At 41.3% G+C, this 15,780-nt stretch overlaps 1 protein-coding gene across 2 annotated transcripts in view; it reads right to left on the bottom strand.

Moving 5' to 3' along the window:
• The window catches only part of CMSS1 (cms1 ribosomal small subunit homolog), a 361,157-nt gene that overhangs the window by 30,900 nt on the left and 314,477 nt on the right, over positions 1–15,780 (bottom strand). For both annotated transcript variants that reach the window (XM_074403543.1, XM_074403544.1), the window contains exon 2: positions 725–816. In XM_074403543.1, the coding sequence (XP_074259644.1) occupies positions 725–816 (92 nt within the window). The remainder of the gene's footprint in view (positions 1–724; positions 817–15,780) is intronic.

Here is a 15,780-nt window from a genome sequence, read left to right as displayed (position 1 = left end):
TGCTGGGCAGAAATATGGTTCCAGGAGCCTGTTAGCAGCATGGCCTGGTGCTGTAACCATGCACTTGAGTGCGTGGGTATCTTCTATATCTTTATGCTATTTGTCTCCTTTTAGGAATTGTACCCTCAAAAGCATAAGGCTGGATTTCTGACAAAAACGTGGCCCAACAATCTAAGAGATCATCATTGCGAAATGCATTTACAAAGTTACAAAAACATTAGGAACCAGGAGGAGTGGCTCATATCTGTAATCCCAGCACTTTGGGACGCCAGCGTGGGTGGATTTCTTGAGCCCAGCCTGAGCAACACGGAGAACCCATCTCTCTAAAACACAAAAAAATTAGCTGATTGTGGTGGCGCATGCCTGTGGTATCCCAGCTACTCGGGAGGCTGAGGTGGCAGGATCGCTTGAGCCCCGACGGTCAAGGTTGCAGTGAGCCATGATTGCACCACTGTACTACAGCCTGGGTGATAAAGCAAGATCTTGTCCAAAAAATAAAAAAAAGAAAAAAAAAGAAAAGGAAGAGAAAGAATTCGGGCAAAAACCAGACCTTGCTGGTTTCCAATGACAGAAGCATGGCCCATGGCCTTTCAAAGGGAAAGAAGGCAAAGCGTTCTCTTAAATCCCAGCAACAACTGACATTAGCACACAGGGGGTTCAAGAGGGGAGGAAGAGGCTGATTTCAGAATGTAACACTGGCGGCTCTCCCACAGTGACCCCTTACCTGTTTGGTTTTCTTTGAAGATGCAGGAACTGGAACTGTCTCCTGCTGCATCACTTCTGTGTCTCTTCCTCCTCCTTCACCATCTGATGCTTCTAGAAAATATAAAGTTTCCAGTACTTGAACTCAGACCTGGACCAAGCAAACCTAATAGACATTTACAGAAGCCTCCACCCCAAATCCACAGAATATACATTCTTCTCAGCACCGCATCACACCCACTCGAAAACTGACCACATAATTGGAAGTAAATCACTCCTCAGCAAATGAAAATATCGAGTTTGAAAATCAGAAGTGTCTCTCTCTCTCATTGCTAGTGCAATCTTGGTACCACCTTTCCAGAAGGTTCTTTCCCGTCACTTTGTAATTCTACCTCAAAGAAGCTGCACTTAAGGAAGTGTTCCAAAGTGAAAACAGATATTTAAGCACCAAGATGGCAATCTCATTTATAAAACTGAAAAACTAAAGATTACTTAGATGTCTCACCTTAGGAGGGAATGTTTAATTATAGAACACTCATACAAGAGGATGTTGTACGGCCTTTAAAAATGGTATGTATTAAGAGTTTACAGCCGGGCACGGTGGCTCACGCCTGTAATCCCAGCACTTTGGGAGGCCGAGGCGGGTGGATCACGAGGTCAAGAGATCGAGACCATCCCGGTAAACATGGTGAAACCCTGTCTCTACTAAAAATACAAAAATTAGCTGGGCGTGGTGGCGCGTGCCTGTAATCCCAGCTACTCAGGGGGCTGAGGCAGGAGAATTGCCTGAACCCAGGAGGCGGAGGTTGCAGTGAGCCGAGATTGTGCCATTGCACTCCAGCCTGGGTAACAAGAGTGAAACTCCGTCTCAAAAAAAAAAAAAAAAAAGAAAAGAAAAGAAAAAAAGAGTTTACAATGACAAAAGGGTGTCTTATGATGAATAAGTGGTCAGGGCTAGAATTATTGAGAGGTTACTACATGTTTAACACTATGCTTCATAGATGTTATTTTATTTAATTCTTACAATATAAATACTGATTTTACAGATATGAAATCCCTCTATCCTTAGATAAAAAGACTGCTGTTTAGAGAGGTGAAGCCATTTGCCCGAGGTCACACACCTGGGAACTAAGGTCTATTTGAATCCAAAGTTGTTCCCAGCAAGTGATGACTGTACCCAGAAGCAGCCAGGCCTTCACATTAGTGCTGGCCCCAGGGGGAAATGTCCTAGACATGCCATGTTTTAAAAAATAGACTCTGAAAGGTGGAGAGATGAGAGCAGACCAGCTAGGGATGTTAGGGACCAAGAATAATTCAATGGCAAACTCCCCGAGTTACCTTTTTGGCTTATTATCCCAGACTAGGAGCTGAAGAAGGCAGCTACCTGAAAGTGCCAATGGAAGCAGACCAAAAAAGCCCCAAGAAAAGTCCGCTCTCTCTCCCAAAATGGCCAAGAAAGAGGAAGCCTAGCAAGACCAAAAACTTTCAGACGATGACTACTCGACTGTAGCCAAACACCGCAGAAAAAACTACGGCCTCATCCTCACCACCAAAGACAGAGTGGGGAGCATAGACTTCCACCCTTGACAGGGTATAATGAGGTACCCCCTGATGGACCCCTCGAGGCTCCATCTCCTACCAGGGTGATGTCAGAGATAAACTGGGAGCTGGGATTTTTATCCCCAGAGGGTGGTAATGAGCCCTCGTCCATTCTCCACTGCCACCACCACCACCACCACCACCACTGCAGTATCAATCGGGACCACATGAGGAGCCTGGACTTCCATCCCTTCCTGGCTGTAATGAAGTGTATCTTTCCCATCCCTCTGGGAGGTGTCAGAGGAGGCCTAGTGGAGAGTTAGGACTTTCTACATCACCCATCAGTAATGAGGCCAAATCCACACTAAGAGTTTCAGCAAACATTAAAAAGGCTATACAAAGAGATGTACTCGAAAACACAAAGACAAATTAAAGTGGGATTCTACTACATGTTCAGGTAACCCATAGGAAGATAGGTGACCAACCCCTGCTCTTCCCCTGCACAGAGATTAAAAAATCAGTGAACAAACAAAAGACACACACACACACACACACACACACACACACACACACACAGATTTAACCTCCCCAACATATCAATGAATATATTAAATGTAAATATCCCAAACATACCAATTTAAAGATAGAGACTGACAGAATGAATTTAAAAATACAGCTGAACTATATGCTGTTGTAAGACACTTACTTCAAATATAATGCTACAGGCAAACTGAAAGCAAAGGGATGAAAATAGACATGAAAATATTGGTCAGTGGAACGCAGGAGTGGTTAATTTCAGGGAAAGTAGACTTCAGAGCAAAGAAAATTACCAGAGAATGAGAGAGACATTATATGAGGATGAAGCCTAATCTGTCAAGAAGACATAGCAATCCTAAATGTGTATGCACCAAACAGTAAGTTCTGCATGCTTTGTAAAACTACAAAACATGTGAAGCAAAAACTTGTAGAAATAACATGAGAAATAAATTCACAGTTGACTTGTAAACTTTAACAGTCCTCTCTTAAAAGTTGAGAGAATGACTAGCTAGAAAATCTGCAAAGATATAGAACTGGGTGGCACCATCAAGCAACAAGATCTAATCAACATTAATAGAACAATCCAATCAACAACAGCAGAATACGCATTCTTTCCAAGTGTCACAGAAGGTATGCCAAGACAGACTATATTCTAGTCCATAAAACATCAACAAAGTTAAAAAGAATTGAAACTGATCAACAGCTTTCAGCAAACATTATGGCTAAAAATGAAAGGCTAAAACTTTGCTCCTGATTGGGAAAAAGGCAAGAATGTCAGCTCTTAACAGTCTTATCTGACACAGTGTTAGAACTTTTAACCAGTGCAATATGACAAGAAAAGGAAATAAAAGGCATATACATTAGAAAGGAAGATAGCAAAGTGCCTCCATTTGCAGATAACATGATTGTGTACGTAAAAAATCCCAAGGAATCTATCTAAAGGTTACCCCTAGTTCTGTGAAAATTCTTATATTTGCTTCTATCAATGGAGTCTTCTTTCTCTTAATATTGTCTAATCCATCTTCATCTGGGATCCTTAAAGGAAATCATGTTTCTCCTTCTTCCTCTTGCCTCTGTACTTCTTTCTACACTGTAGGTAGCCTGTACCCTATAAATTGGCACATAATTTTCCCTTGTCTCACAATGTGTACTGGTGTTGCATAAACGTTGGGTTTTCTTTCCATCAGGACTGTAAACTCTCTGAGGGTACACATGAATGCCCAAAGCACTTAACCCAGTGTTGACTAAAAGTAAAAAGGACTCCCCATACCTATTGCTTTATTTACAGTTTATTATAAAGTAATATATATTCTCTAAGTAAAGCATGTCATCCCTTATATAGACTTCTTCATATCCTTATATCATAAAAATTCTTTGAGGTATGCCGGGCGCGGTGGCTCAAGCCTGTAATCCCAGCACTTTGGGAGGCCGAGGCGGGTGGATCACAAGGTCGAGAGATCGAGACCATCCCGGTCAACATGGTGAAACCCCGTCTCTACTAAAAATACAAAAAATTAGCTGGGCATGGTGGCACGTGCCTGTAATTCCAGCTACTCAGGAGGCTGAGGCAGGAGAATTGCCTGAACCCAGGAGGCGGAGGTTGCGGTGAGCCGAGATCGCGCCATTGCACTCCAGCCTGGGTAACAAGAGCGAAACTCCGTCTCAAAAAAAAAAAAAAAAAAAATTCTTTGAGGTAAAAAGAATGACCTGCAAATAATTGCCAGGATCAGCCCCATAAATGTTTAAAAATCAATGAATGACGAGAAAAAATATGAACTTTATATTCCTCCATTCCTCAGATTCTGCCCACCGAAGAAGACAGTCTATAGTTACGCAATCAAGTTGAGAATAAATACAGTAGTTCCTTAGTGTCTGTGGAGGATTGGTTCTAGGACCTGTTGCACCTACCAAAATCTACAGACGCTCAAGTTCCTGACGTAAAATGATGTCATATTTGCATACAACCTATGCACATTCTCCTGTATACTTTAAGTCATTTTTAGATTACTTGCAATACCTAATACAATTTAAATGCTATAAATATAGTTGTTACACTGTATTGTTCAGGGAATAATGACAAGAGAAAAAAGTCTATACATAGTAAAGACACATTTTTTTTCAAATATTTTTGATCTGTGGTTGGTGAAGTCTACAGATGTGGAACCCATGGAGGATGGACTCTAACATATTTTTAAAGGTATGTGACATTTATGCAACAGAAACTATGAGAAATAGTTAAAATACCTTGCTAATAAAATGCTCTAAATATGAGTTACTTCTTCTTCCAAAAAATTATTTTATCTGCCACCTTTTAACATATAAAATGAGATCATCTTATATAATTGTAAATTGGATAATTGTTTCCTTAGTCCGTGATTTTTTTTTTTATTCCAAAAGAAAAAACTGCCTTTCTGAAGTAAGGATGCTAGTTCTGTGATTTCCATTAAGAGAATGTTGAAAGAAAAGTATGGGGACCCAATCTAGCCAGCTTGGCTCCAGTACTCAGGCTCCTCCGGGACTGCTGGGATTCCAGGCAGCTAAGCTGGGCCTGTGCCACTCAGTCCCAGTGGCTGATTCAGCCAGTGAAGTGGAGTCACCAAGACTATACTGCCTCTTCCGCAATTCCTTTAAGAGTCCACTTAAAAAAAAAAAGACACTGCCAGATGGGATTCGTTACGTTATTCCAAAAGAGGAGTCAAGTGCTCTGCCATTTTCCAACCCCTGGCAACAACAGCAAATGAAAATAGAAGGCTGCACATCTCCTTCCCTCAATCCCTATCTTCCTCTTCTTTTTTTTTTTTTTTAATTGCATTTTAGGTTTTGGGGTACATGTGAAGAACATGCAAGATTGTTGCATAGGTACACACGTGGCGGTGTGATTTGCTGCCTTCCTCCCCTTCACCTGTATCTGTCATTTCTCCCCATGCTATCTCTCCCCAACTCCCGACCCCCGTCCCTCCCCCATTTCCCCCCAACGGACCCCAGTGTGTGGTGCTCCCTTCCCTGTGTCCGTGTGTTCTCATTGTTCAACACCCACCTATGAGTGAGAACATGCGGTGTTTGATTTTCTGCTCTTGTGTCAGTTTGCTGAGAATGATGGCTTCCAGGTTCATCCATGTCCCTACAAAGGACACGAACTCATCGTTTTTGATGGCTGCATAATATTCCATGGTGTACATGTGCCACATTTTCCCTGTCCAGTCTATCATCGATGGACATTTGGGTTGGTTCCAGGTCTTTGCTATTGTAAACAGTGCTGCAGTGAACATTCGTGTGCATGTGTCCTTATAGTAGAATGATTTATAATCCTTTGGATATATACCCAGTAATGGGATTCCTGGGTCAAATGGGATTTCTATTTCTAGGTCCTTAAGGAATCACCGCACTGTATTCCACAATGGTTGAACTAATTTACACTCCCACCAACAGGGTAAAAGTGTTCCTATTTCTCCACATCCTCTCCAGCATCTGTTGTCTCCAGATTTTTTAATGATCGCCAATCTTCATCTTCTTTTTGCGAAGTATCTCAAATGAAGTTGCCCATCATTTTCCTTAGGTTTCCAGGTACTTGCCTGCATAAACCCTTGAAGACCCTGGGTGGGGCCCTGGGAATGGGATCCTATACTCAATTGTTCCTTCAAATGTGCAAAAGACTATGTTAAGACCACTGTCTTAACCCCGATACATTAAGACCACTGTTTGTTCCCCCTCAGAATTCTCTTCTGTCACCTATGTCCCAAGGAGTAGTGCTGGATGGCTGGGACCATTTTGGGGGAGCCATTTAGAGGAAGCTAGTTACACATACATTTAGTTTGAGTTTACTGGGAATTTTACGTGGTTTGCAATCACTTCTGTCTACGGTCAAATGATTGCTAGCTGTTCTAGTGCTGGCATTGTTTTTTAAAGTCAGGTTTATTGAGGAATAATTTACATATACTAAAAATAACTTTTACGGAAGAGTTCTATGGTCCCCCTCCCTGTGTCCATGTATTCTCATTGCTCACCTCCCACTTATGGGTGAGAATGTGCGATGTTTGGTTTTCTGTTCCTGAGTTAGTTTGCTGAGGGTGATGGCTTCTAGCTTCATCTATGTCCTTGCAAAGGACATGATCTCATTCATTTTGTGGCTGCGTAGTATTCCATGGTGTATATGTACCACATTTCCCTCATCCAGTCTATCATTGATGGGCATTTGGGTTGGTTCCATGACTTTGCTATTGTAAATAGTGCTGCAATAAACATACATGTGCATGTGTCTTCAGAGTAGAGTGATTTAAATTCCTTTGGGTATATACCCAGCTAGGTCAAATGGTATTTCTAGTTCTACATACTTGAGGAATTGCCACACTGTTTCCCATAATCGTTGAACTAATTTACATTCCAACCAACAGTATAAAAGCATTCCTATTTTTCCATAGCTTTGCCAGCATCTACTGTTTCTTGACTTTTTAATAATCGCCATTCTAACTGACACGAAATGGTATCTCATTGTGTTTTTGATTTGCGTTTCACTAATGATCAGTGGTGTTCAGCTTTTTTTCATACGTCTGTTGGTCATATAAATGTCTTCTTTTGAGGACATATCCTTTGCCCAATATTTCAAGGGGTTGATTTTTTCTTGTAAATTTGTTTAAGTTCCTTGTAAATTCTGGATATTAGACCTTTGTCAGATGGGTAGATTGCAAAAGTTTTCTCCCAATCTATAAGTTGCCTGTTCACTCTGATGACAGTTTCTTTTGCTGTGTATAAGCTCTTTAGTTTAATTAGATCTAATTTGTGAATTTTGGCTTTTGTTGCCATTACTTTTGGCATTTTAACCATGAAGTCATTTCCCATACCTATGTCCTGAATGGTATTGCCTATCTTTTCTTCTAGGGTTTTTATGGTTTTGGGTTTTACATTTAAATCTTTAATCTATCTTGAGTTAATTTTTATAAATGGTGTAAGGAAGGGGTCCAGTTTCAGTTTTCTGCATATGGCTAGCCAGCTTTCCCAGTACCATTTATTGAATAGGAGATCATTCCCCCACTGCATGTTTTTGTCGAGTTTGTCGAAGATCAGATGGTTGCAGACGTGTGGTGTTATTTCCGAGGCTGCCGTTCTGTTCCACTGGTCTATATGTCCGTTTTAGTACCAGGACCATGCTGTTTTAGTTACTGTAGCCAGTTTCAAGGGTTTTTGAGTATCTGATTTCTAATTGTTAGGTACAGATGTCTATGTATGATCATAAACTCGTGTTTTTAAAATATTACATGCTTACAGATGTTAATCCATCATCGGGGTGTGTATTAACATCTTCCCCTCTTATTTTGAGCTTGTCAATGTTTTATAGTAATTTTACCAATTTCACAGCTGTCTTAGGTACACGCAAGTTTAAAATTATTATGACTTCCTGTGAAATTGTTCTTTTTATCATGTTGTGACTATTTTTAAAAATCCATTTTGTTTAGTTTAGTATCATTTTGTGGGGGTAGTTCTACATTTCCAGAGGTCATCAGCTGTTCTCTGGGAAAGCTACATTATACACACTGAAAAGTCGTGCTGGATACACAGCTGTACTTAAATAGCCTAAAGTGTTTTGCTAAAATTACTCATTCCCTAGGAGCCAGTATGTTTTCTTTGGCCAGGGCTGGGAACTACTCTTCAAGAACCATGTTCCCAGCTCATTAAGAGACTCCCACCAGCATCACTGAGAAAGAACACAATTCTCATATCCAAAGAACAGGGCCCTGAGACTGAACTCTGGCGAGGCTGTGAGGTCATGGCAGCAATACAGGTCACCGGGGAGGGAAGGGAAGGAAAGGGCAGTGAGCAGCCTAGCCACGGAGGAAGAGGCTCTCAATTCCAAATCCACCTATACTCACAGAGGATGTGCAGGGAAGGAAGATCCGTCTTTTATTGCTTCTGCACACTTTTCAGAATAATTACTACAGAAACGCTATGACTAGAAAAGAAGTGTTTAGGGCCAGGCGCGGTGACTCACGCCTGTAATCCCAGAACTTTGGGAGGCCGAGGCAGGTGGATCACGAGGTCGAGAGATCGAGACCATCCTGGTCAACATGGTGAAACCCCGTCTCTACTAAAAATACAAAAAATTAGCTGGGCGTGGTGGCGCGTGCCTGTAATCCCAGCTACTCGGGAGGCTGAGGCAGGAGAATTGCCTGAACCCAGGAGGCGGAGGTTGCGGTGAGCCGAGATCGCGCCATTGCACTCCAGCCTGGGTAACAAGAGTGAAACTCCGCCTCAAAAAAAAAAAAAGAAGAGTTATAGTCAATTAGGCCACATGGCCGGTACGTGTGTCTCTCACTTACTCTAATTATTCAGAAGGCCTGTTCTCTCTTTATCCTTGTCTTCTTTCCTTTTCCCTCAAAATCTTACCCCTATCCTCTAAAATCCAGCTCAGGTTTTCCCTCCTCTGTAAAGATCTTCTGGGCTGAGCATGGTGCCTCACGCCTGTAATCTCAGCACTTTGGGAGGCAGGCGGATCACAAGGTCAGGAGTTCAAGACCAGCTTGGCCAACATGGTGAAAACCAGTTTCTACTAAAACATACAAAAATTAGCCAGGCATGGTGGCATGCACCTGTAATCCCAGCTACTCAGGAGGCTGAGGTAGAGAATTGCTTGAACCTGGGAGGTGGAGGTTGCAGTGAGCCACGATCTCACCACTGCACTCCAGCCTGGGCGACAGAGATTGTCTCAAAAAAAAAAAAAAAAAAAAGAAAAAAAAAGATCTTCTGAAGGCAGAAACAAGAAACAAGACTGTCTTAGGGTGTAGTATAGTAAGCAGTTAAACAACGTCCCCTATGAAAGGAAAATGGGGCAGGGCCTGTATGAAAATGAGGAATTCATTGAATCTCCTTCATTCAGTGAATTGCAGGAGGAGGTGCCAACCCAAGACCGGCTTGTCACGCCCAAGGCAGGGCATCCAGTTGCTCTGAGGGGGCTGCTTGGGGGAGACCAGACAGGTTCGGCCCTCAGTCTCCTGCTTCTTCAAGTCCTGCAGTCCTGGAGTCCAGGTGCCAGGACACAGAGACCCTCAAAGCTGTGGGCGTGTGGTGCTTCATCAGGCTTCCTAGTGATGCCACTCCCGTTTTTTTTTTTTTTTCTAGTTATCATCTCTTCCTTTTTGTTTCTTTACTGTCTTATCTATGGCAGAAAACTGGGTATGATCCATCTTCTCCATCTCTCAAGCTCCTTAAGATCTCAACTTGTCTCCAAAAGATTTGACAGAACAAATGCTTCTGGATATAAGCCCCTATGAGTCGGTTCTCTCTATCAGAAGTCTTCTTATCGCTCTGAACTGGAAAGGGGAGTGGGTGACCCTTTTTCCCCATTCATTTTGCCATTTTAGTGGCAACAGCTAGAGCCTGAGGTACATTTCAATAATGCTGTTTTTCTAGCTGAGGCAACCGATCTAGAGTTTGCTGACAAAATATGCCACCAGTTCCCACAGAAAACTTTAAAGCTAGAAAATCTGGACTAGGGTGGTAAAACACTAAGCTGGAGTCACTTCATGGGTCCTGATGCTCTGACGGAAGGCAAAGTACAAATACCAAAAGATCATCTGAAAAATACAACTGAAGAGAAATGCCTCAACATTTTATGGGATGCTTAAACGCGGCAAAGGTTCTGCTGCTAGCCACGATTCTGTTGCCAGCAGAACTAAATCTTAAGGGTTATTTTCTGAAAACTGGACTATTCTAGGTTAGTAATGCTGTATTCGTTTATTTTTGAATATGCACACAGGAAGTCAGGGGCAGTGGATTGCACATCTGTAGTCCCAGCAACTCGGGAGGCTGAGGCAGGAGGATCACTTGAGCTGAGGAGTTCGAAGATACAGTGAGCTATGATTTTGCCACTGTACTCCAGCCTGGATAACAGAGCAAGACCCTGTCTCTTAAACACTTACACACACACAGACACACACACACGCACACACACACACACACAGAGAGAGAGAGAGAGAGAGAGAGAGAGAGAGAAGAGGCTCCTTAGGAATCCTTAGTCCACATCAGGGGCTTAAGTGACATGACCTTAACTTCAGTCAAGTGTTAAAGCTCCCAATCCTTTCTTTCTACTTTGTTTTAAATGTTTGGGAACATTTATATGTTAGGGGGCAGTTTTCAAGCTATGAGCAATTTCGATTCAATCTTTTCTAGCCAAACTTTTGCAGTTAAATGAACAGAACCATGGATGCTGTTGGTGGCATTTTGGACCGGAATACTTGTACATTTGGAAGCCCTGCTATATAAATTCTTCATTCTTGTAACAGAAACCAATTCTAATGATAACAGCTCTTATAGAATCCTTATTTTGTACAAGGCTCTGTTCTAAATGGTCGTTGTAAATAACTCATTGTGAACTCAATAGATAACTCATTGTAAACTCAATAAATATCGTTGTAAATAACTCATTTAATTCCCATATCAGTCTTATGAGATGGGTACTGTTGCTCCAGACGGTTTAATAGAGGCAGAGAACGGGAAGCGCCTGCTCAATGGTAATAAGAGAGCCAGGGTCTGGGCCTACACAATACTGATTCAAAGTCTGCTCTTGGCCGGGCCTTACAGTCACGCCTGTAATCCCAGCACCTTGGGAGGCCAAGGCGGGCGGATCACGAGGTCAAGAGATCAAGACCATCCTGGCCAACATGGTGAAACCCCGCCTCTACTAAAAATACAAAAAATAGCCAGGCATGGTGGCATGTGCCTGTGGTCCCAGCTACTCGGGAGGCTGAAATGGAAGAATCGCTTGAACCCAGGAGGCGGAGGTTGCAGTGAGCCGAGATTGCGCCACTGCACTCCAGCCTGGCGACAGAGCAAGACTCCGTCTCAAACAAAAACAAAAACAAAAAAACAAAGTCTGCTCTTAACTATCATGCAATATTGCTGCTCAAAGTTGGAAGGCAAATCAAGTAGCTTGGTGGTGGCACTGGCCTTTAAGAAGGTTATTAGCATCCATTGGGCTTTATGGGTGGAGCCCAGTTTCATATAATGATGTATGTTATATTTAACTAACATTCGTCTACATGTAGCAGGCAGCCTCCCGCCTCCAATAAACTCAAACCTAATTGAGTTCAGACATCTGTCAGTAACTCTCCATCACTCCCTCCAATCCATCCTGTCTTTTAGCTAGGAAGAAAATATATCCTGGTTTGCCCAGGCTAGTAGTCCTGGTATAGACTTGTTCCCCTACATCCCATCTGGTTTATTAATAGTATCTGTCTTATTGCAGAGATTCTTTAATAAATTAATATAGATTACTCCTGTCCAAGTAAGGAGATGGAGATGACGCCATCCTCAAACTTATTTGATCCCAAACCCCACGTTGTGGGACGCCTGTTAACAGCTCCCAGAACAGTGACAGAAGAAGGCCTAAATTTTAGCCTTAACTTTTGTGATCTTGAGCAAACCACTTTATGCCACAGTTTTCTTAATTGTGGATTGATAAAGTCATACTGCTGTGATTTATGATTCTCTTCTGATTCAGGCCAACTTCTGTTAAGAATGCTATATACCCTGGATGCGTCAAAGTTTCCAGAGTGTGGAATGCTGAAGTACAGAGGAATAGGGTACCATTAAAAAAATAGAGGTGAATGTGGCCCACATGTGGGTATGTGAGTTACATAATTTCCCCTGAACAGAAATTTCATAAGACAAAATCCTATGAGGCTTACATCTAGACCTGCTATCCACTCTCCCTTGTTACCAAGTGCAACCCCAAGGAAGAGAAGTGTTACGATGGAAAAGCACGGTGTTTGTCATTCACAGGGACTTCAACTACCTATTATACTAGTAATACATAAGGCATCCCTCAACGTACATCATTAATACCTATTATACTAGTAATACATAAGGCATCCCTCAACGTACATCATTAAAGGTAGGTATAATGTTCACCTGCCCTGCTCCAGAATGCTTAATTTCCTCACCCATGGAAATTTCTCCATGGAAAAAGCCTTTTCTTACAGCTTTTTTTGGGTATAGCTTAGGACAAGGCCCTCATTGCTTCGTCTTTAACTTTCCTAGTGATAAACTGGGCTTAAGGAATTAGTCCGTCAACTTACTACCAACTATATGGGAAGTATCCACAGAATGATTTGTGTCTGGGAGGATCTTCAAGAACCACAACCCTCAAGTCTTACACGATGGGATGAGGTAACACTGAGATGTAAGTCTAATGAAGTATGTAAAGAAGAGACAGGAAAATAAGACTTGGTTTGTTAATACCACACTATAAATTTGATAGCATCGTAATTTTAAAAATAATTTTTACCCTTTTCTTTCACATAAATATAACACATACGAATTGTGGAGATTTTAGAAAATACAGAAAAGTAAAAAGAAACAAAATAAGTTTGGTTCCACTATAAAAAGACGGTCCTCTGTAAAAGATATCTAGCATTCTAACTTTGGTATTTACTTTTGTTCTGTCTCTGTGTGTATATGAGTAAGATTATGTATATACATGTAGCGTTACATGTCTGGAATTATGTACCATATACAAATGTGTCATCCTTTCATAATATGAGTATTTCCCCATGTTATTAGTCTTGAAAAACATTTTTAGTGGCTGTATAGTAAACTATGGTTTGTCTACAATATATTTCTTTGCTCTTCTATCCTTATTTAGATTATTTCAAAAATTTGGCTTTGCAAATATAGTATAATAAACATCATATGTAAAATTTTATATATTTCTGTTTAGAATACAATTCTAGAAGAGAAATTACATTGTAAAAAGGTATACATGTTTTTAAAAGGTTTTAATAACTTCTTAATGCTTTTCCATAAGCTTCTGGGTCAATTTATAAGTCATCAACACTATATAACACTGTGTATGTTTTATCACACTGCAGCAAACACTGAATATTATCTTTCTAATACTGCAAATAGGTAAAAATAATATAGCATTTTACTAATTTGCAATCATTTGATTGATTGTGAGTGAGACTATTTTACTTTTTATTGGTCATGTATTTTTCTTATATGCACAGAATGTTTCTAACTGTTCATTTGTCAAGGAAAGTTTTAATGTTTTCCTTATCAACTTGTAGGGCTCTATTAATTTTAAGGTTAATCTTAAAAAATACTTATTTATGGCCGGGCGTGGTGGCTCAAGCCTGTAATCCCAGCACTTTGGGAGGCCAAGGCGGGTGGATCACGAGGTCAAGAGATCGAGACCATCCTGGTCAACATGGTGAAACCCCGTTTCTACTAAAAATACAAAAATTAGCTGGGCGTGGTGGCGCGTGCCTGTAATCCCAGCTACTCGGGAGGCTGAGGCAGGAGAATTGCTTGAACCCAGGAGGCGGAGGTTGCGGTGAGCCGAGATCAAGCCATTGCACTCCAGCCTGGGTAACAAAAGCAAAAACTCTGTCTCAAAATAAATAAATAAATAAATTAAATTAAATAAAATTATTTATTTATTTTCCAGTGCTGTGGTACCATCATAGCTCATGATAGCTTTGAACAGCTGGGCTCAAATTATCCTCCTGCCTCAGCCTCCTGAGTTGCTAGAACTACAGCTACATGCCACCAGGCCTGGCTGATTTTAAAAATAATTTTTTTTTTTTTGGTGTAAAAGTAATTTTATTTTTTTTATTTTTTATTGCATTTTAGGTTTTGGGGTACATGTGAAGAATATGCAAGATAGTTGCATAGGTACACACATGGCAGTGTGATTTGCTGCCTTCCTTCCCCTTAGCTGTATCTGTCATTTCTCCCCATGCTATCTCTCCCCACCTCCCCACCCCACCCCCGTCCCTCTCCCATTTCCCCGCAACAGACCCCAGTGTGTGATGCTCCCCTCCCTGTGTCCATGTGTTCTCATTGTTCAACACCCGCCTATGAGTGAGAACATGCGGTGTTTGATTTTCTGCTCTTGTGTCAGTTTGCTGAGAATGATGGTTTCCAGGTTCATCCATGTCCCTACAAAGGACACGAACTCATCGTTTTTGATGGATGGGGTCTTGTCTTGCTGCTCAGGCTGGTCTTGAGCTCCTGGCCTCAAGTAATCTGCCTTGGCCTCCCAAAGCACTGTAGTTACAGGCGTGAATCACCATACCCAGCCAAGATTAATTTTTAATGCTGCTTTATCTTTTAATTTTTAAAATTACTTTTGATCTACAGATGTTTTAAATTATAACAAAATCAAATATATCATTTTTTATTGCAATTATGCTTAGAAAAATTCCATTTCAAAGTACATGCTTTTATCTAGTGTTTAAAATAATCTTTAAAAAAAACATTTAACTTAAATCCATATGGAATAGATTTTGTTGAGTATAATGTGAAGCCCTAACTGTTACCTTTGCAAATATTTAATCAATTGTCCCAATGTCTTGACAAATGATTTTTCCCTTCCTCACTTTCTTGTGATGCACTTTTATTTAATCAAAACACAGATTATACATATGCTATGGTATAGTTTCATTGATCTGCCTATGGGTTTTCTTTTGGTACCACACCTTAATGTTATTTTAAAAGACACATTGAGCTTTCTTCTTCGTTTTCCTAAATGGCTACCACATTGGGGAACAGGGAGTGAGAGCCAGATGTAGGCCAAAATCTCCAAGGGAACTGGGAAGGGGCTGAGGCTGGACGGGGGTCAGTGGAGACAGAGGGAGGGAGGTCAGGCTAGGTCAGGCACCAAGCTGTGTCCCTCCAGAATGCCCTGGTCCCCATCACATCTCTGCCACTCCATAGCTGGCTTTGGGCAAGTTATTTTCTCTTTGTGAGAAACTAACAAGTTTCCCAAAATATAAAGTGAAGTTGTTGACAGGATTAAATGAGATAGGACAAAACACCTAGTGTAGTGTATTGTCCGTGGCAGACATCATTATCACTAATTTGAAGCTATCTTCCACCTCCATCATGCCACTGTAAATTACTACAGCATGGAGATTAAAATGACAAGCTCTCTCAATCAGGATGCCGGGACCAGAAACTTACCGCTGTCATTTTCAAGCTGTGTGAGTTTGGAAAAGTTACTTGCTCTTT

This window comes from Saimiri boliviensis, chromosome 8 (genome assembly GCF_048565385.1).
Source record: "Saimiri boliviensis isolate mSaiBol1 chromosome 8, mSaiBol1.pri, whole genome shotgun sequence".
In the NCBI taxonomy this organism is placed as follows: Eukaryota; Metazoa; Chordata; class Mammalia; order Primates; family Cebidae; genus Saimiri; species Saimiri boliviensis.
This window is presented reverse-complemented; position numbering and strand designations above follow the sequence as displayed.